Source organism: Martes martes (assembly GCF_963455335.1).
Source record: "Martes martes genome assembly, chromosome: 8".
Lineage (NCBI taxonomy): Eukaryota > Metazoa > Chordata > Mammalia > Carnivora > Mustelidae > Martes > Martes martes.
In genome coordinates, this window is record NC_137895.1 from 78,188,045 (window position 1) to 78,211,582 (window position 23,538).

The 23,538-nt window shown below is 36.7% G+C and overlaps 1 protein-coding gene across 2 annotated transcripts in view; it reads right to left on the minus strand.

Annotated features, from left to right (window-relative positions):
• Window positions 1-5,146: 5,146 nt before the first annotated feature.
• Window positions 5,147-23,538, minus strand: part of GXYLT1 (glucoside xylosyltransferase 1) — a gene marked incomplete at its 5' end in the record, with an annotated part of 59,911 nt that continues 41,519 nt past the window's right edge. For both annotated transcript variants that reach the window (XM_080810456.1, XM_080810457.1), the window contains 2 exons: window positions 5,147-8,740; window positions 23,215-23,387. In XM_080810456.1, coding sequence (XP_080666582.1) covers window positions 8,579-8,740; window positions 23,215-23,387 — 335 coding nt within the window. In that variant the 3' untranslated portion in view covers window positions 5,147-8,578. The remainder of the gene's footprint in view (window positions 8,741-23,214; window positions 23,388-23,538) is intronic.

A 23,538-nucleotide genomic window follows, 5' to 3' on the forward strand; every position in this document is an offset into this window, starting at 1 on the left:
AATAAGCAGCTATAAAGAATGAGGTGGATCTAATGTATTGACAAGGAAAAATCATATTATGTGGAAAAAGGCAAGTTGTAGAAGTGTGCAAAGTAGGATCCAATAGCTTTGGATATCCATTCCTTTGTTGTGTCTTATAATGTGCATAGCAAAAGACTTCATATACTTTAAGTATACTTAACATACAGTGTTCTGTAGTTTCAAGTACACAGTATAGAGATTCAACAATTCTATACATTACTCAGTGTTCATTGCAGTATGTGTACTTTTAATTCCTTTTATCAATTTCATCCATTCCCCCCATCCACTTCCCTTCTGGCAAGCACTAGTTCATTATCTGTATTTAAGAGCCTGGATTTATTTTTTTCTCTTTTTTGTTCATTTGTTATTTCTTAAATTACACATATGAGTGAAATCGTATTGTATTTTTCCTTCTCTCACTTATTTCACTTAGTATTATAACCTCTGCTTCTATCTATGTTGCTGCAAATGGCAAGATCTCATTCTTTTTCATAGCGGAGCAATATTCTATTGTGTGTATGTATGTACAGATATTTCTTCTATATATCTATAATCTCTGTATCTTTATATATCACATCTTCTTTATCCATTTCTATAGATGGACATGCTGGGTTGCTGCCATATCTTAGCTGTTGTAAATAATGCTGCAATAAATATAGGGGTGTATACATCTTTTCAAATTAGTGTTTTCATCTTTTTTGGTAAATACTCAAGTACTGGGATTACTGAATCGTATGGTAATTCTATTTTTAATTTATTTTTTTTAATATTTAATTATATTTTTCAATTTCTGGGGACCTCCATACTATTTTCCACAGTGGCTGCAAGAGTTTTTGCATTCTCACCAACAGTACACAAGGTTTCCTTTTTCTCCACATCCTCACCAAGACTTGTTTCTTGTGTTTTTTTTATTTTAGCCATTCTAACAGGTGTAGGGTGACATTTTATTATGGTCTTAACTTCCATTTCCATGATTAGTGATGTTAAGCATCTTTTCACGATGTCTGTTTTATCTTTTTGTCTTTGGAAAAATGTCTGTTCTGTTCCTCTATTATTTAACTGGATTATTTGGTTCTTTGGTGTTGAGTTACTAAGTTCTTCTTGTATTTTGGACATTAACTCCTTATCAGATATATCACTGGCAAATTATCTTCTCCATCAGGATGCCTTTTGTTTTGTGATGGTTCCCTTCACTGTGCAAACACTTTTTACTTGGTAAGTGCCAGTAGTTTAATTTTGCTTTTGTTTCCCTTGCCTTAGGAGACATATCTAGAAAAATGTTTCTGTAGCTGATGTCAAAGAGATTACGGTCTTCTTCTGGGAGTTTTATGGTTTTATGCCTCACATTTAGGTCTTTAATCCATTTTTTTTCATGTGGTGTAAGAAAGTGGTCCAGTTTATTCTTTTGCATGTAGCTGCCCATTTTCCCAACAACATTTGTTGAAGAGATGGTCTTTTCCCCATTATATATTCTTGCCTCTTCGGTCATAAATTAATTGACCATATAAATGTGGATTTATTTCTGGGCTCTCTATTCTGTTCTATGGATCTCTTATTTCTGTGCCAGCACCATACCGTTTTGTTTACTAAAACTTTGTCGTATATCTTGAAATCTTGGACCGTGGTACCTCCAACTCTGTTTCTCTTTCTCTAGATTTCTTTGAGTATTTGGCGTCTTTTGTGGTTCCATACAAATTTTAGGATTGTTCTAGTTCTGTGAAAAATGCTACTGGTATTTTAATAGGGATTGTATTACTTCACATACTTTTTTTTTTTAAGATTTTATTTATTTATTTGAGAGAGAGACAGTGAGAGAGAGCAAGAGAGGGGAGAAGGTCAGAGGGAGAAGCAGACTCCCCATGGAGCTGGGAGCCCAATACAGGACTCCATCCCTGGACCCCGGGATCATGACCTGAGCTGAAGGCAGTCACTTAACCAACTGAGCCACCCAGGCGCCCTACTTCACACACTTTTAATTCTCCTGTATTATCTGAATTTTTGTTTCAATGGGGACATTTTGTAACTTACAAAAGATTTAATTGAAAATATGATAAAATTGCTAATAAATATTTATTATACATTTTCATCATGAATTTAAAAGAACTGCTTCTTGGAAGCAGTCATCACTTCAATAATCTTTTAACACCCTTAATATTGTGACTAGAAAACCCATTGTATAAATAATATAATATGTAAAATTGCAAACTGTGAGATCATAACAATACAGAGAACTTTGAAAGCAAAATTATACCCTGGCACAGAAAAGGTGCTCAGCTCGAATCTGAAATGTGATCCCCCTGGAAATTATAATAAATACTTGGGCCAGTAAAATAATGTATGGTCTGTTGCCTACCCAGTAGCTATCTCCCAAGCTCCCAACCCTTCTACCCGACCAACTTCTAACATAACCCCGATGTGTTCCTTTTCCTCCAAGCAGCCATTCTTCAAGGGAAATCATCTCTAAGTTTGGGGCAAATCTTCATGGTCTGAGTCAACTGTTAGTTTTATCGCCTTAGCAAAGTGACTGTTTTAGGCACAGATAATTATATGGCTATGAGAGCAAGCAGAACCTTTCTCTTACAAAAAAGACGTATACCTCTGCCTGTGGTTGTGATTGCAATCTGGATGTTAGCTGTCACTCTATGGCCATGTGGTGAGACCAAGCTCACATGGTGAGAATGGTAATGGAAAAACAGACAGTACTTAACTTCCTGAGGACACTGATCGGCTGCAGAAATACTCCAGAAACTGCCCACTGCCTAGGCTCCTGGTTATCAGGCATCCCAAACCTAAACATTCCAAAATCGTTTTTGATTGTTAAAATAGTTCAAACACGCCATCTGAAGAAATTAAACATTTATGGAGTACATGTTTATTTAGCAACAGCAATACAGTTTCTCAAGAAAAAGATGACTTGAATTCCACCAATACAGAACAAAGCAACTTTCCATTATTCTCAGGTTACACCCAAATCTATAACCTTATTCCCCTTTAATAAATTTTAAGATACACAAAATACTTGGAGAAGATACCGAAATTATTCTAAAATCATATTTTAAGGTAAAAAGCAGTTTAAAGGTAGTGATTTCTACATATCACAGTACACCAACAGGCCTTCCTGCAGTTTTAGAATCATTACTATTCAAAATATTAATATATTTATGCAAAATGCCTGTGAAAAATTGAAACACTTGCAACCTTTTCCAGTTTTTGATTTCAGGAACAGGTGCAAACCACAATCTTCACAGATCTTCTGTTATAACATCCATCAAAAACCATTGGTCCAGCTCTCAAATAGTGATGACAATGCATACTGCATGTGGGTTCTGCTAATTCTTGAATGGATGACATATTCTACAGGTATACAACAAGCCCTGAATTATTTTTGCATAACATTCCAATATTCCCTGAAGAGATTTTATACAAAGTTGAAAACAGCTATTTGCCATCATAGTCAAAGTCAATTTACTTTTTAAATGGAATATAACACTGATGTGTTCCCTTCATGTTTTATAAGGAGTTACTATGGTATTATATGTGTGAATATGCTCATAAATTCAGATTGTATATATAAACCAAACATAAGCAAATGCTCCACATCAGTTCTTAAGTTTGATATTAAAAACCCTGACCACAGACCCTCCAAACAGCATTCACAGTATTGGTAGGAGGAGAAATTTTCACTTCTTTTTTTTCTCCTATTTTTTCAAAGGCACTCTTTTGTTTAAAAACTGAGTTTACAGAAAATTCTAAAGAAATAATCCTTTTAGACATTTGGAATTATTGGTAGAGATGAGGTGACAATACATTGCTTTCCATTTAAAAGTAAATTTGACATTTATTTTAATCAATTTTAAATTGCCTAGTCCAAATTCTATTCCACATTCTTCTCATGTTCTTTAACTCCTAGACATCTGAATTAATATCATACTCATTTCAGTTTTAAAAGAAAACATTCCTGTGCCACCTCTCAGACTTAAGTTTATATAACTTGATTTTAGAAATCTGGTTTCCTAATAAGTGAATTAGGAAACAGCAAACACCAGAACAACTTAGTCAGACTTTAAGAGGCATAAAAGGGTTGCTTTGGCAATGTAAAAAGGATAACTGTTACAGTACAAATCATTAATCTACTTTTATTAAATATTAAAATGCAGTAAGGCAGTTGTTTTAAGACACTTAAAAGTACATTTAATAAATGGATAACTGGCCCGATACCTGACATATCGCACCACTACTATCCTTCTCTATTTACTCTAAGGAATCAAAAAAGCTATTTAAAAAACAGATCCATGATTTTTCTAAAATACTTAAAGAGGTTCTGATTACTATTAAGGTATTTATTACTTAGAATACAAACTTCTCAAAGACACCGAACAGTATCTTTTCAGGCTTTTCCCTTCAATGTGTTTCTCCTGTCTTCCTATTCCCTTGAATCCATTTATAACAGTTCAACTGAAAGTATGCCCACTGAGGAATCAAAAGATATGATTTACTGTGTAAGCTGCCATTCAAGGTAGGGCAGTGATTCCCAAATCTGGCTTCCTATCAGTATCATCTGGAAAACTGCTGTAATAGATTCCTGGGGCCCCTTCAGACCTAATCAAACCATCCCCTCCATCCCAGTCTCCCCTGTGAATCCATGTGGTTAGTCTTGCATAATCCAACAACTGGCATGACTAAACCAACAACATTAAAAGGAGGGCATCTGTCATCATGTTTCCATAGGTCTTTGCTCACAAACTGGGATCCAGTAAAGAAATAATATGTTAAATCATTATCACTAAATTTAGATCAGTGAGTAAAGTGACCGGAACAGGACTCTGGTATTGATGAATCAAACCAAAGAAGCTATGCTACTTGCCTCCATGAAAGCCAGCACCCTTCCTGACCCCGGAGTGCCTCACGAACTGAAACCAGAAGGCAGGCAGACAGTGGCACAGGGTGGGGGGCCTACAATTCAAAAAGTGACAGTTTCCACAGCATTTCTCTCCACCTCCACTTCTCGATTTTCCCATTCTCAGTCCATCTTTTCTCTTACTCTGCCTTTTTGCCCTTCTCACTTTTATTCCCTTCTCTATCCTTACTTTCTCACTTTCTCTCTTTTCCTTCTTTCTTTTTTTTTATCATTCATTTATAATCACTCCTTTCTTCTCTGCTTTCTGTTCCTTAAAAACTCCTCCTTACATAATATAAGCAAATTCTTACTGGAGATACATGTCAGAAAACATTCAGGAAACAGAATGATCTGTATAGGAGGCAAAACAGAACTCAACACTAATGCTCTTGTGTGACATGTATCAGTCATGTAGAACGCATTCAACTCCATTATCTCTGTTGGGTCACGTAACTTTCTGACTTATGACTTCTGAGACTCGTGAGGTTGAAAGAGCATATTGATTGTTTACAAACCTAAGGCACAGAGAAGGTGAACAGATATGCCTGAGGTCCCAAACCAAGAAAAGGATCCAGGTATAATACACAGACTTGTTCTCTTGCCATTATACCAGTAACATCTGACAGGAGGCAAGAATTAAAGAGCAATGAGTAAGCGGTAATAGTATTATTTCAGGTTCTAAAGTGTCTAAAAGATAACTGGGTTACCTTATACATTATGAACTATTCTTCACAAGGGGAAAAAAAAGTTCTGTATTGCTTTAAAATGTAAATCACAATATATATTTTCTAAAGGTTTCCAAGTTCTTTTAAGATGGCTACTTCATACAAATGAAGTCTGACTACATTTTAAAAAGTCATTCCACTTTGGTAATACTGCAGCCCAGAGATAGTTGAGGTTGTTCTAACAAAGACTCAAAGAATACATAATGTAATTTATATAAACTGCATAGATATACTGTTTTATGAAAAGAAATATAATATATTCTCTAAGTTGTTATATATATTTAACCTCATTAATGCTGAGAACAACATTTCTTAGGAATTCACAAAGAAAAAGTTACCATATCTAAGGATAAATTCAGAAAACTCATTTTACTATTGTTATGGATTTTCTATGAATCCTAAATTTTAGATAAATATAGTCCCTAAGTAGAAAGTTTTTACCATATCCCAATTTATGGTAAAATGCCCAATTAGGTCAGGTCTGAATAAAACCAGACGAAAAACCTTCTAACTGATCCACAAAGTGGAGTGTGTGACAGTGAAATAAGCCACAACATTGAGACCAGAGATATACAGTCCAGTTGAATTAAATCATGACCACAATCTACATATCCCCACCCCCTTTATTAGAGCCCATGGGGCTGAGATTCTCTGTTCACTGAGGAAATTAAACCTAAGAAACTTACTAATAATATAAATTCGTATCTTGCTAATAACCTCAGTTCCTCTAATATTTCAGAATCACTTTTATAATCTACTAACTGTGCCAAGAATTATGGTATCCTAACTTCAACCTTCAACTTGGCAAAATGATTCCCAGTAGTTCCCGAACTAGCTTACATCAAAATCATCTGAGATGCTTATTAAAAATAGAATCATAAGATGACTTATTTTTGTACCCTAATCTAACATTGGAGATAACTAAGGAAATTTGCTTAAGAATGGATAGTAAATGAAGTCAAAGGAGGTATGATGTCATCGTAGTTACCAAAGTACTCACAGCAGTAAAATAACAGACTATCTGGCATTTTCTTTAATATACTTCAGCGAAGGGAAAAGGAATAGATGACACAAATACAGTAAGATATTTAAGTGTTTGATCTGGGTGATGAGTGCCACTGTACTGTTCTATTTTTATGTAATTTTTAAATCTCTTCATTAAAAACAATTGCAGCCCCTCTCCTAGACACAGTGTCCAAGAAGTCTAAGGGGAAGCCCAGGGATCCATGCTCAACAAGCCCCCCTCAAGAGTCTAATCTAGACAGGCAAAGTTCTCTTTCGGGGACCATTAGAAATGATCTTATGTATATCCTCCAAACTCCAAAATCCTAGAATTCGCATTTTCTACTCAGTAAACTCAATGTCAGCACAGTTCACAAGTGCTTATATTCACCATGGCATTCTGCCAAAGACATACAGATTGTGTTCTCTAAAAGCATATGTTCAAAGAATGCTCTAATTTGCCTTTTTTACACCTTCCTCTCTCAATTTGCCCTGATTGAACTGCAAAAGACAGGGGACAACTGCACTGACCATGTCTTTCTGCGTATGCCACGTCTCCACAGAGGACACTATAAAGCCAATCACCACTTTTTTCACATAAGTGTTTTTTCTTCCTTCATGATTTTTCCTTCTCTAATTAAGCATTAAAATACCAAAAAAGGAAAAAAAATAACCATATAGCACTTAATAAAATCACATATATGGCACAGCATAGTTCATGCCAAGTACTCAGAATCTAGTTATGTTAGAGAGAGCAGTCAAGAACACTAAGAGAAGTAATATTTTTCTTCTCTTCGAGATTAAAAAAATGTCTTCAGTGATATTCAAAAAAGGAAGATATGCACATTAACCCAATCAAAACTACTTTTTCTATACTCAGATATAACAATCTTCTTAATCCAAATCATCCACAAAAGTTGTCTAACTGACTTAAAGTAAGACTCTCTACATTTGCTTCTTCAAAAATATCTTGCAAAACCATTTTGAGGTAGAAGAAAAAAGTTTAAATGGATCACTTTTTTCTGCTTCATTATAACTAAAATTACTGTTCACAGGAAGTATATAGCTTATGCCTTTTGGTCCATCACATTTTCCACAATCATGTAAGTATACTAGTTCTATTCTCACTTTATGATCGGCGTATTTTTTGCTTCCAGAATGCCCAGTAAAGCTGAAAATTTTCATTTAAAGTGATGAAAATTTCCAAAACTATCTGTTTAACAATCTCAGATCTGAGTTTGGCAACACAGGTTAACATATACAAATGAAAATACTACATTTCACAAACACATACAAACTAAAACTCCTAACATTTTTATGGTTTTCCCACTTTCTTATATAGCTCAATCTTAAACATGCAGCTTACTTATAATCTAACTTTAAACATGATTGTCACAGGAATATTTTAAAACAGAGATGAAATGTATAAAGGCACACATCGATTGTCAATGGTTACATCAGTTACATCACACTGCATTAGAAACAGAACATATTCTGTTCCTGTAAACTTTCTGTCACACATTTAAAGTGAGGTTAGTGCTGACATAAAATTATTGCTATACTCACAGTTTGAGTGTTTTCACTGTGTATGAGGTACATTTTCTCCATCCATACACCCCTACTGTTCCTACTCACTTGAGAAGAGTCAACCAAAGTCTGTAGGCTACAAACCATTCAAAATATTTCATCAATACTGGACTGACAGCAAATAGCATTACAAAACATCAGAGATCAAAAATGTCTTCTTGTTGGAGTCCAAGACTTTAATTTATTCTTCATTACATGAATATATGCTCATTTAACTTCTTCAGGAGAAATAATTATTCTGCAGATGAATAATTCCTTCCTGAATACTTCATCCAAGACCATTCCTTCACACATGTCCTCTGATATTTTGTTGTTTTAATTCACTTGATTTAATGGTTACCAAGGATCACCTTTCCTTTGGAGGTCTATCATAACGGTCCTGTATGCTTTTTGTTAGCTGTTTGATAAATATTTTGTAAATTTTTCCACAGTACGTATGGACTGTCTTTTGTAGTTCCAGTTCTAAAGGTTTTAATAAGGAACGGATGTTGTTATCTTTAAAAGAACACTAGAGAAAGAAAATAAAAAGACAAAGATATATATAAAAATTCAATTATGCTCCAAACGTCTTCAATTTAATATTTATGACTTCCACTTAGTCTCACAAAAAGTACATATGCTCAACAAATAATTTCAATGAATTAAATGGATGTATGATCTCACATGAGAGGAGGAAGAAAGACACAGTAAATCACTGAGGGCATCAGGGAAAGTTTTTCAGAGAAGAGGTAATGGAGGCATGGCATTCCAAGCCAAGGCAAGTACACGTTCAAGACCAGAGAAGGCCCAGAGACACCGACTGGTGTGAGATGATGACCAAAAGCTCTGAAGGTGTAGATCTGAGAGACTCTAAGGAAAGCCAAAATTCACTCCAATAATAGTGTTGAGGCTAGGCTACAAAGAATTCAGAGAGAGGCATGGAGTGGGAGGAATGAATGCAAAATGACAGCACAGTTCAGGGTTTCCCAAAGAGCCCTAACTATACAAAGTGGTCCCGTGGGTAAATGCATTTGGGAGCTGCTCCACATCATGCACTCTTTATGGGAACTCACACCGGCACATGAAAAGCTGTAAACAGTGAAATGAAAAACACATTTGTTGAATGTTGTTTGGCCCACTGGTTCCAAAATATATTTTGACCAGAGTCCTTTTTTACTGTGTAAAATACTGTGCAGCAGTTATTAAGTGGAAAGAAATTGTGACTTTATTGTTTTCAACCAGCTATATTTTTTGATTTGGTATTTACAACTAGGCATATTTTCAATTAGAAAGATAGATGGGGCTTAAAAATGGAGTTTTGTGAAAGTTTAAAGTCCGTGAAAAATGCAAGCTCCTGAAAGAAATGCAGCACCTGAAATCTCAGAAGGTTCAAATGACCTGAGGTGAACTCCAAGGTTCACTATCATGACACTGAGGGAGAAGAAAGGAAAATGCCACTTGAATCACAAATAGTGAATCTATGGGAAACCACAGCCAATCTTTGGAGAACAGGATGAACTTAGATGATAATTTGTAACATGGCTTTTATGAATGTAGAGATGTAAAGAGATGGTGAACTTCAGTATCTCTTCAGGAAGAAAACTATGAGCATTAACTGCATGAAACCATCACTCTTGGGGTGATTTTTTAAACTCAATCACATACACTGAGGATAAATATTGTTTAGAAGATTAAAAACAAAAAGAGGAGCAGATGCTTAACTGAATGTAATGAAAACAGTACTGATTGGCACGGAGGTATCTGGGAGAAACAAATAAAAGCGGGATTGGTTGGTTTTTTTTTTTAAGTGCTGTATATAGATATGGCAAATTTTATTTGGGGTTAAAAACAACAGCCATGTTGAAAAAGGCAGCCTTTATCAAGATTTATCACCTTTGTCAAGTAACACCATCAAATAACATCTCAATGTGTCAAAAACCATCCTTGGACAACTGTGGTTGAGAGGCCAATAATAATGGGAAGACCAAAGTACGATCTTTTTCTTACTAAGCAATGGAAATACAATGACAACATGAGGTGACTGGGTGATGGAGGGCACGTGTTGGGATGAGCACTGAGTATTATAATGCAACTAATGAACCGATGAACGCTACAACAAAAACTTATGATGTACTATATGTTGGCTAACTGAACATAATAAACTAAAAAATTTTTTTAAATAAAATAACAATATTACAAAGGTGTTTAAAAGTTGATTTCCAGAAATATGAAGTACTTGAGACTCAGTTCATTCATTTTCATGTTTTAAAACCCCAGTGTTTGTGGTTAAAAAAATTTTTGTGGTTGCCTGGCTAGCTCAGTAGGAGAAGCATGCAAATCTTGATCTCAGGGTCATGAGTTCGAGCCCCATGTTGGGTGTAGATTACTTAAGTAAATAAATAATTTAAAAAAAATTTTTTTTCCCTAAGAAAGTATTTTGAAGAAGATTTTTCTGAAATTAAAACAGTGCCTCATGAATTAGAGCTCTTTAGTCCACCATATAACACAACACATTTGACCTTTCAGGGACAAGATGATAAATTACCAAAATTGCGACCCATATAAATAGAGCCTGAAGTCATGGCACATTCTGGCATTCACATATCTGCAGTGCTGCAAAGCTGTGCAGGACATAACTTGCATCTAGGTGCTCCCCTTCCCAGAAGCCACATGTGGCCTTACCTGACTGGAAGCCTTTTTCCACCCTGTATGGTTTGCCTGACTTACTTTCACTTCTCCTTCTCTGCCTGGTACTCATCCTTAAAGCTCAGTTCAGATGTCAGTACTTCTGGGAAGCCTTTCCTGATACAGTTAATCAGTCCTTCACTGGCACAGTGCACAAACTTTTAAGAAGGTCATGCTTTACTCATAAAACTGTCAGTTGAAAGGCAGCAAATAAGTATTAAGGTTAAGATGACTACAATTAGATAATCTGAGGCATTTTCAAAGAATACATGTTTTAAAAATAAGGCAGAATGGCAGTTCAATCCAATAAATGCTGAGAGCCAACTATATACAAGAAGGTACAACATTACACCCTAAACCACAATTTCACTTTCCCTGCGGCCAACTGCAGTCTGGAAGAAGATGATCCTCCTCCTAACATATTGTCACAAGGTCTATGGTAACCTAACGCTACGTTACAATGCCTACCATTCACCTCACTTCATCTCCTCACAGAGGCATTTTATCATCTCACATCATCACAAGAAGAAGGGTGCATATAGGACAATAAACTATTCTGAGAGAGACCACATTCACATAACTTTTATTACAATATACTGTTACAACTATTCTACTTGATTATTAGGTATTATTCCTTAATCTCTTATGTGTCTAAGTTATAAATTAAACTTTATCAAAGTTATGTATGTATAGGAAGAAAACATAGTACATACAGGGTTCAGTACTATCTGTAGTTTCAGACATCCACTGGGGGGCTTGGAATGTGTCCCCCATGGACAAGAGGGGAAAGACCAAAGCACAGAGGGAAACACTCAGGACAACTCCCTTGCAGAGATAGTTATGCAAATAAACGCAGGATATGAAGTAAATCGAAGTTAACACAGAACCACCAAGAAATATAATTCTGAATGAAATACATGAAGCAGAAAATACCTTATAGAGCAATAAAATGTTTTGTTCCCATTTTACATTTGCAATTTTAATCTTAATATTTTTATTCACTCAACAACTAATATTTAACAAATATGTATGGACTGTAAAACTTGATTTGCTGGAAGACACAGCCATGCATTTACATTTTAAAGATGGTTCATACCCTTTTTAATTCATATTGTTCATTGCATTCAATGGCTATGACTAAGCTTCTGTCTGAAACTTGCATAAATACCCTTGTCTGAATACATTGCTTTTAAAAATTACACTTCTCATTGAATTATAGATAAGGGAAGATAAAAACACTAACCAAGAGCACCATAAAAGACTGATCAACTTCATTAAATTGAAAAATGGAAAGATACAGCTATAGTTAATACAGATTCAAAACAAACACAAATAATCAGTTCAGTATTTGAAATTATTTTAAAGGATTTTTTTTCAAATCAAGTGTAATTAGTCAACTTATAACTATTAGTCACCTTTTCAAAGGTATATATTTATCAGAGATCAAAGATCAAATAAAACTAGTGAAATTTAATCCCTTAATAATGGATTTTTTAATGCTCAAAGGAAACAAAGATACCATATTTTTATAGGAATGCATTTCTTTTCTATTCTGCAGTCTCAGAATCCCAAAAGTACTTCTCATTTGACAACCCGTGATAAAGCATTAATATACAAAATTGATTTCTGGGGGCATCATAAGTTCTGCTACATTAAAATGAATTTTAGAATTCTTTAGTGAGTAGCTGTATCATGATAAACTGATTATACAGAAACTTCATCTGTCATGTTTACATAAGAAACTTAGCAAATAATGCACAAAATGATAGCCCACAATGCCATTAGCACTTTGCTTACCACCAAGTTTGAGAAACACTGATTTCCAGGAAAAAACTTCAATTCCTTATCATTGCAGAACATCACCTTGACACAGCATATCATCACCACACTGATCCCAGCCCAGCCACTCCCTATCTTCATCCAGCACTCCACTCCTGAACAGCTCCACACCTGACCTCTCCATGGACTTTTCATGAAAAAAGTGTTTTTGTGTTGAAAACCCCTGAGCTGGGATGCCTGGGTGGCTCAGTTGGTTGAGCGGCTGCCTTCAGCTCAGGTCATGATCCCAGCGTCCTGGGATCGAGTCCCACATCGGGCTCCTTGCTCGACAGGGAGCCTGCTTCTCCCTCTCCCTCTGCCTCTGCCTACCACTCTGTCTGCCTGTGCTCGCTCGCTCTCTCTCTAACAAATAAATAAATTTTTTAAAAAAATTTAAAAAATTTAAAAAAATTAAAATAAAAAATAAAAAAAAATAAAGAAAACCCCTGAGCTTTTTTCTCAGGCAGCACTCTGCCCAGATTGTCCCTGCTCCTGGAAAACTCCTCCTCATTCAAAGGAAGGCTCACTTTATTATTTTTTTTTTATTAACATATAATGTATCGTTAGCCCCAGGGGTACAGGTCTGTGAATCGTCAGGCTTACCCACTTCACAGCACTCACCATAGCACATACCCTCCCCAGTGTCCATAACCCGACCACCCTCTCCCTTCCCCTCTCCCCCCTGCAACCCTCAGTTTGTTTTGTGAGATTTAGAGTCTCTTATGGTTTGTCTCCCTCCCAATCCCATCTTGTTTCATTTTTTCAAGGCCCACTTTAAAGGCCTCCTTTGAGTGAGGCACAAGGCTTTCCCTGGCACTTCAAGGCAAACAAAACTCTCTTACAGTTCCAGTATAGTCTCTGTCATAATGGATTACAGTGAAGTATTTGCATCCTCTTTCCTACTAATGAAGCTGTACTAGACCAGTCATTAGCAATAAAACGAGTAAGAATCTAAAAAACAGAGGCAATCAGCTCTTTTCCTGACCCCCGCACTTAAACTAGCACTCTTATTATTTACTTATGTTCTGTCTTCACATCCACATAAGATTAGGGACGGTCTAGCAGAATAAAGAACACATCTGCATGAGAGACAAATGGTCACATATATTTCTCCCCAGGTATCAGTGAATTAACTGCATTAAGCAGTTAATTTTGCTCATTAAGCAAAATCATAAATCATAAATCCATTCTTCATTTGGACTTGCTCCAAGTTTTGGTCCCCAACATACTCATGAAGACCTGGTTCAGAAATCAAACTAGAGGTATCTGGGGCAAGGGAGGAAAAGGGGCAGTATAATTTTCTCAAACTCAATATAAAGCAGATGCTTAAAAGAGGAAACCCCATTTACAAAGGCAACAAAGAAGATAAAATACCTAAGCATAAACTTAAGATGTGTTCAAAATCTGAATGAAGAAATCTATTAAAACATTTCTGAAAGAACAAATGGAAAGATACCCCTTGTTCTTTTTTTTTCTTAATTTTATTTATTTATTTGAAAGAGAGAGTGAGAGCGCGAGTGGGGTGAGGGGCAGAGGAAGAAGCAGACTCCCCACCAAGCAGAGAGCCCGATGCGGGACTCAATCCTGGGACTCCGGGATCACGACCCAAGCCAAAGGCAGATGCCTAACCCACTGAGCCACCCAGGCACCCCAACGGCCCTTGTTCTTCATTAAGATGTCTCACCACCATCAAAACGTCAGCAGCCGCTAAGTTAACATAAGAAACTGATCCATTCCCAATAAAAAGTTTTTTGAGTTAATGAGTTAATATTTGTTTTTTTAGTTAAATGAATTAATATTTGTGGAAAAGTAAATATGCAATAGCTAGGAAAACACTGAGAACAGGCTCTCAAGAGGGAGTAACCTTAACAGATATTAAAACACAGTATTACCACAATGCCTTTATAACTAAAATAGTGTGGCATTAGTGCACAATTAGACAAACCAGTGGAACAAAAGAGAAAATTCAGAAACTACAAATGGAACTTTAGTATACGATAAAGTCGGTATCTCAAATCTTTGGGTTAAAGATAGACTTTTAATAAATGGGTATTCTTTTTGAATGCACAATGAACATTCTCCAGAATAGGTCATATACTGGGTTATAAATCAGTCCTTAAGAAGTATAAAAAGATCAAGACCATTCCATGCATATTTTCAGAGCACAATGCTTAAACCTTGAAGTCAACCACAAGAAAAAATTTGGATAGACCACAAATACATGGAGATTAAAGAATATCCTACTAAAGAATGAATGGGTTAACCAGGAAGTTAAAGAAGAAATTAAAAAATGCATGGAAGGAAATGAAAATGAAAACACAACAATCCAAAACTTCAGGATGCAGCAAAGGTAGTCCTTAGAGGGAAAGATACCACAATACAGGCCTACATCAAGAAGCAAGAAGTCTCTGGGACGTCTGGGTGGCTTAGTTAAGTGGTTGCCTTAGGCTGAGGTCAAGATCTCAGGGTCTTGGGATCAAGTCCCAGGTAAGGCTCCCTGCTCAGCAGGGAGTCTGCTTCTCCCTCTACCCCTCCCCCACTCATGCTCACTCTGTTTCTCTCTCTCTCAATCTCAAATAAATAAAATCCTAAAAAAAAAAGTAAGTCTCGGGACGCCTGGGTGGCTCAGTTGGTTAAGCGGCTGCCTTCGGCTCAGGTCATGATCCCAGCGTCCTGGGATCGAGTCCCACATCGGGCTCCTTGCTCAGCAGGGAGCCTGCTTCTCCCTCTGCCTCTGCCTGCCTCTCTGTCTGCCTGTGCTCACTCTCTCTGACAAATAAATAAATAAAATCTTTAAAAAAAAAAAAAAAAAAAAGTAAGTCTCAAATATACAGCCTAACCTTACACCTAAAGGAGCTATAAAAGGAACAGCAAATAATGCCTAAAGCCAGCAGAAGAAGGGAAATGATAAAAGATTAGAGCGGAAATAAACAATATAGAAACAGATGAATGAAACTAAGAGCTGGTTCTTGGAAAGAATTAATAAAACTGAAAAATACCTAGCCAGACTTATCAAAAAGAGAACAACCCAAATAAATAAAATCATGAAAAAGGAGAGATCACAACCAAGACCACAAAAATAAAAACAGTCATAAGAAAATATTACAAAAAATCATATGCTAACAAACTGGGCAATCTGAAAGAAATGGATAAACTCCTAGAAGCACACAAACTACCAAAACTGAGACAAGAAAAAATGGAAAATTTGAACAGACCCATAACCAGGCAAAGAAACTGAATCAGTTGCCAAAAATCGCAAAACAAAAGTTCAGGGCCAGAAGTCTTCCCAATTCTATCAAACATTTAAAGAAGAATTAATACCTGTTCTCAAATTGTTCCAAAAAACAGACATGGAAGGAAAACTTCCAAACTCCTTCTATAAGGCTAGCATGACCTTGATTCCAAAAACCAGGCAAAGACCCCACCAAAAGGAAGAATTACAGGCCAATATCCCTGATAAACATGGGTACAAAAATTCTCAACAAGATACTAGCAAATCAAATCCCACAGTACATTAAAAGAATCATTCGGGCACCCTGGGGGCTCAGTCAGTCAAGCAGATGCCTTCAGCTCAGGTCATGATCCTGGAGGCCTGGGACCAAGCACTGTGTCAGGCTCACTGCTCAGTGGGGGAGTCTGCTTGTCCCTCTCCCTCGCTCACGTTTTCTCTCTCTCTCAAATAAATAAAATCTTAAAAAAAAAAAAAATCATTCACCACTATCAAGTGGGATTTATTCCTGGGCTACAGGGGTCATTCAATATTTGCAAATCAATTAATATGATACACCACACTAATAAAGGATAAGAACCGTATGATCATCTGAACAGATACAGAAAAAGTATTTGACAAAATACAGCATCCATTCTTGGTAAAAAACCCTTAGGGCACCTGGCTCAGTCAGTTGGGTGTCCAACTCGATTTCAGCTCAGGTCATGATCTCAGGGTTGTAAGATCAAGCCCTGTGTTGGGCACGGAATCCACTTGTCCTTCTCCCTCTACTCCTCTCCCCACTCTCACTCTCTATCTCTAAAATAAATAAATAAATAAACTCATAAAAACAAACAAACAAAAAAACCCTCAACAAAGTAGGTAAAGATGGAACATACCTCAACATCATAACAGCTATCTACAAAAGACCCAAAGCTAATATCATCTCCAGTGGGAAAAAACTGAAAGTTTTGATCAGGAACAAGACAGGGATGTCGGCTTTCACCATTACTCTTTAACATTAGTACTGGAAGTCTTAGCCTCAGCAATCAGACAACAAAAAGAAATAAGAGGCATCTGAATCATCAAGGAAGAAGTCAAACTTCCACTATTTGCAGATGACATGATACAACTGCCGGAACTGATAATATGAAGTCAGAAAAGTTGTAGGATATCAAATCAATGCCCAGAAGTCTGTTGCATTTCTATTCACCAATAATGAAGCAGCAGAAAGAGAAATCAAGGAATCAATCTCATTTATAATTGCACCAAGGAATAAACCTAACCAAAGAGATAAAAGGTCTATATCTGAAAACTATAGGACACTAATGAAAGATACTGAGGAAGACACAAGGAAATGGAAACATGTTCCAAGCTCAAGCACTTGGAAGAACAAGCATTGTTAAAATGTCTATACGGCCCAAAGGAATCATTTAATGCAATCCCTATCAAAATACCACCAGCATTTTCAGAGCTAGAACAAACAGTCTTAAAATTTCTATGGAACCACAAAAGACCCCAAGTAGCCAAATGTTGAAAAAGAAAATCAAAGCTGCAGCCATCACAATTCCAGACTTCAAGCTATATGACAAAGCTAAAGTCACCAACACAGTATGGTACCGGCACAAAAACAGACACATAGATCAATGCAACAGAATAGAGAACCCAGAAATGGACCCTCAACTCTATGGCCAACTAATCTTTGACAAAGCAGGAAAGAATGTCCAATGGAAACAAGACAGTCTCTTCAACAAATGGTGTTGGGAACACTGGACAGCCACAAGCAGAAGAATGAAACTGGACCACTTTCTTACACCATACAGAAGAATAAATTCAAAATGGACGGAAGACCTAAATGTGAGACAGGAACCCATCAAACCCCTAGAGGAGAACACAGGCAACAATCTCTTCGACCTCAGCTGCCATAACTTCCTACTAGGCATGTCTCCAGAAGCAAAGGAAACAAAAGCAAAAATGAACCATTGGGACTACAGCAGGATAAAAAGCTTCTGCACAACGAAGCAAACAATCAACAAAACCTTTAAAAGGCAACCTACAGAATGGGAAAGGATATTCACAAATGACATGTCAGATAAAGGACTCGTATCCAAAATCTCATAAAGAACTTACCAAACTCAACACCCAAAAAAACAAATAATCCAGTCCAGAAATGGGCAGAAGACATGTACAGACATTTCTCCAAAGACGACGTACAAATGGCCACAAGATGTTCAACATCACTTGACATCAGGGAAATACACATCAAAACCACAATGAGATACCAACACCTCATACCCGTCAGAATGGCTAAAATTAACAACTCAGGAAACAACAGGTGTTGGCAAGGTTGTGAAGAAAGGGGAACCCTCTTATACTAGTGCAGAATGCAAACTGGTGGGAATGCAAGTTGGTGCAGCCACTCTGGAAAACAGTATGGAGGCTCCTCAAAAAGTTAAAGATAGAAGTACCCTATGATCCAGTAATTGCACTACTAGGCATTTACCCAAAGGATACAAAAAGTGATCTGAAGGGGCACCTGCACCCCAACATTTACAGCAGCAATGTCCACAATAGCCAAACTATGGAAAGAGTCCAGATGTCCATCAACAGATGAATGAATAAAGAAGATGTGGTATACATCTACAAGGGAATAGTACTCATCCATCAAAAATAATGAGATCTTGCCATTTGCAATGACATCGATGGAGCAAGTGTATTACGCTAAGTGGAATAAGTCAGACAAAGACAAATACCGTATGGTTTCACTCATATGTGAAATTTTAAAACAGATGAACATATGGGAGGGGTAAAAAAAGAAAAAAGAGGGAGACAAACCATAAGAGACTCTCAACTATAGGGAACAAACTGAGGGTTGATAGAGGAAGGTGGTCGGAGATGGACTAGATGGCAATGGGTATTAAGAGGGCACTTGTTATGCTGAGCACTGGGTGTTGTATGTAAGTGAGGAGTCACTGAATTCTACTCTGGAAACTAGTACTGCACTGTATGCTAACTAACTAGAATTTAAATTTAAAAATTTGAAAAGAAAAAGAAAGGAATGAGAAAGAAGAAAACATTAAATAAATAAATACACAGATGAGTGTTGAGAGAAGATAGCCATTTGGAAAAAGATCCATTCCTCACCCAATACAAAAGAGTAAATTCCAAACTGAGCAGAAGGCTATATGTAACAGATCACCCAGTATGTAATGTAGGTGAATGTTTCTATATGCTGAGTGTAGAAAGAAAAAGGTTTTCTATGGGGTGCATGGGTGGCTCAGTTGGTTAAGCATCTGCCTTCAGCTCAGGTCATGATCCCAGGGTCCTCGGATCCAGCCCTGCAGACCAGACTCCCTGCTTGGTGCAGAGGCTGCTTCTCCAGCTGCCCCTCCCCAATCTCATGTGCTTGCTCTCTCACTCTCTCAAATAAATAAAATCTCTAAAAGAAAAAAAAAAAGGCTTTCTAATTCTGTTTTTTTTTTTCTTAAAGCTTTTTTAAAAACCTGATTACATAAAATTTTTAAAAAACAAATTCTTAATGGCAAAACATGCTATAAACAAAGTAGAACTACGAGAAAACTCTTCCAGCAGATATCACAAATAAAGGACTAATATCCTCATTATACAAAGAGGCAAAGAAAAGACCAAAAAAACTCTCATGGTGATGGTTGCACAACTCTTAAAATATGTTAAAATCCACTAAATTATACACTTTAAATGAGTGAACTTCATGAGATATAAATTATATATCAATAAAAATCATTTTTAAAAACAGGATAGGTACAAGATAGGTACAAGATTTGTACAGGATAGGTACAAGATTTGAAAGAAAATTCACCAAAAAAAAGATATAAAGGGACACCTGGGTGGCTCAGTTGGTTAAGCAGCTGCCTTCAGCTCAGGTCATGATCCCAGCGTCCTGGGATCAAGTCCCACATCGAGCTCCTTGCTTGGCGGGGAGCCTGCTTCTCCCTCTGCCTCTGCTGCCACCCTGCCTGCCTGTGCTCGCTCTCTCTCTCTCTCTCTCTCTGGCAAATAAATAAGTAAAATCTTTAAAAAAAAAAAAAAAAGAGGGGCGCCTGGGTGGCTCAGTGGGTTAAAGCCTCTGCCTTTGGCTCAGGTCATGATCCCAGGGTCCTGGGATCGAGCCCTGCATCAGGCTCTCTGCTCAGTGGGGAGCCTGCTTCCTCCTCTCTCTCTCTGCCTGCCTCTCTGCCTACTTGTGATCTCTGCCTGTCAAATAAATAAATAAAATCTTTTAAAAAAAAAAGATATAAAAATGTCCCTTAAATATATAAAATGATGTTCACTTTATTTATAATTTAAATTTATAATTTAAATTATAAATTTATATATATAAATATATATATAAATTTATAATTTAAAACTAAACTAAAAAAAAACAACAACAAAAAACAAAAAACCGAGGGGCGCCTGGGTGGCTCAGTCATTGGGTGTCTGCCTTCGGCTCAGGTCATGATTCCTGGGTCCTGGGATCGAGCTCTGAATGGGGCTCTGCTCAGCAGGAGGCCTGCTTCTCTCTCTCCCACTCCCTCTGCTTGTATTCCCACTCTTGATGTGTCTGTCTCTGTCAAATAAATAAATAAAATCTTAAACAAAAACTAAACTAAGATTCCATTTCTCAGTTATCAGAATGGCTAAATTTTAAAAGCTTGAAAATACACTCCACTGATGAGGCTATTGGGGAATAGGCCTCAAACAATCCCTCTGTAGGGGAAATCGGCAGTATCTTCAATCCATAATGCCACTTGCAGCAACTTACCCTAAAGATACATCCCATCAGTACAAATATACATATGGCAAGGTTATGCACTCCTGCACTATTTAGAATTCACAGTTCACAATTTTGGAAACTACCAAAATGTTCAAACTAAGGGACTGCTTGAATAAACTCTGGTATATACACAAAATGCAGTACAGATATAGCTGTTTAAAAAAAGAAAAATAAAGAAGGGGAGGGGGAATGGATGAAGCAAGTTATGGAGATTAAGGAATACACTTATCATGATGAGCACAGGGTGATGTACGGAATTGTTGAATCACTATATTGTTTTTTTTGTTTGCTTTTTTTTTTTAAGATTTTATTTATTTATTTGACAGACAGAGATCACAAGTAGGCAGAGAGGCAGGCAGAGAGAGAGGAGGAAGCAGGCTCCCTGCCGAGCAGAGAGCCCGATACGGGGCTCGATCCCAGAACCCTGAGATCATGACCTGAGCCGAAGGCAGAGGCTTTAACCCACTGAGCCACCCAGGAGCCCCTGAATCACTATATTGTAACCTGAAACTAATATAACACTGTATGATAACTACACTGGAATTAAAATTGAAAAAAGATGAAGTGATTTTAAATCCATGAATTTCTGGACTATTTTAAGTGAAAAAAACAAACAAACAAAGAGTAAATAATATAAACAATATGCTACCTTTGTGTAAGAAAAGGTGGATTACAAAATATACATATCTCTGTCATCTCTCCAGGAAGGATAAATTAGAAAACAATGAAATCGGTAACCTATGGTGTAGGGTATTTGGGGTGGAAAGGATGAATAAAAAGTGATACCCCTGAGTAAACCCTTATTTAGTTTTCAGTTTTTGAAATATACTAACATTTACCCTATCAAATTAAAGTTGAACCAATAAAGATGGAGGAAAAAAACCTTAAAACTGAAATCATACTAAAACAAACCAACCCAACTGTATCCCAAATTAATAAAATAACCACACTGAGAAGCAGGATAAAAAAACTAATCCAAGTAACTGCTGAACACAATACTGAGTACATGCCCTCACGGTGAGGGGGGAAGGGGCAGGTAGATAATGGGAACAAATCCTTAACTTTTCTTAGTAGGTTGGTTTTTAGCAAAGACTAGACCATTTCTGAAATTATTTTAAATGTACTGTAGGATTACACAAATGAGGAAGTGTTTCATTTTATGAGTCAGGATTCTAAATGCGGAAGGCGATAAAACATGAAAACAGAGTAAGAGAAAGCAGGAAGAGCTCTGGGGAAACAGAACTGGAGGCATCAGTGTAACTACATGATTGTGTGTATAAGTTGTGTGTGTACTGTGTATTTATATTTCCTAGCTCTGTCACTGAAAGGGCTCAGAAGTGAAGACAACCTTATAGCAATAAGCATGCCCAGCACCCTGAGCCCTCTAAAAGAAACCAGAGCTCCTATGACAGATAGGTAATTTCAGGGTAGGACAGGGAAGGTAAAACAAGCTGAGCCTAGCATATTTTTTGAAAAAGATAATGAGGAGGTACCCAAAATAATGAAGTGAATGTGTCAGATGGGCACACAAGTTTGGCAAAAGGGACTCCAATGGCCAAACTGGAAACAACTTAGGCATCAACACAAATAATGCATTATAAATCATCAAGAAAAAATACCTATCAATGATTTCTTACTAATAATGTATTGATCAATAAATCAGCAAAAGGGGAAGGCTCTTCCTTACAGGAGAATGCTAAGTGCCAAAATTGTACAGAGAAGGACAACTAGGCCTGGACAATCATCAATTTGCAACTACCATAGTAAAGACTGGTTTAAACAAGAATCAACAATGGATGCTAAATGTAGCACAGAAATTCTGAAGAGGAGGATATTTATAGGATTTTAAAGAGTCTCCCCACAGACTGCTCACAAGAGGAAAAACAACTACATAGTGGAGAAACGGAACATTTTTAGTGAGTGATCAAAAGCAGCATCACCAGTGAAAGGCAGGTAGACAAAGGTGCCTATGAATGTGATACCCTGAGAAGCTCACAGGGCTTACACAGTATTCTGACCAGGAGGGAATACTCTGAACCTAATCATAAGGAAGTATCAGGCAAATATGAAGAATATTCTAGTAAAAAAAAAAGATAAAGAGGCTCTATTCTCCAAAAATGCCAATGTCATAAAAGACAAAAACTGAGAAACTGTTCTATATCAAAAGAGAATACACATCAAAGTACTGTATCAATATGAAATTTCCTGAGTTGATAGCTGTACTGTGGTTAATAAGAGAACATCCCTGTTCTTACTGAAAACATTAAAATCTTCAAGGAGTAAAAGAGCATGATGTGTGCAACTTACATTCAGATGGTTGAGAACAAAACATATCTATACTGAAAGAGAACTGATGATAAACCAAATGAGGTAAAATGTTAATAACTAATGAACATGAGTAAAGGATATGGAAATTCTTTGTATATTCTTGCAAATACTCTAAGTTTGTAAGAATTTCAACACAGACAGTTAAAAAAAGAAAAAAACACATTCTTACATTTCTCAGTGCTTCATAAATGGCTCTAAATGCTGGTTGCTTATCATCGTGGTAAACACCTCTGTTCCCATGAAGAATAAAGATTCCTTCTTCTTCTGCTTCCTGGCAATTGCTTCCATATATACAATGATCTGGTCGATAATTCCATTGACACGGAAAAACAAAAAGGCTTTCTATGTGAAGAAAAATAAAACAATGAAGCAAATAACCCTAATTCCACAGAATTAACATTCTGCAAAAGTTTTAAACACACAGCTCTTACAGAAGATTTAAAATAGTGAAAAATGTTTGGAATTTAGATCCTTTCCTACAAAAACAATATTA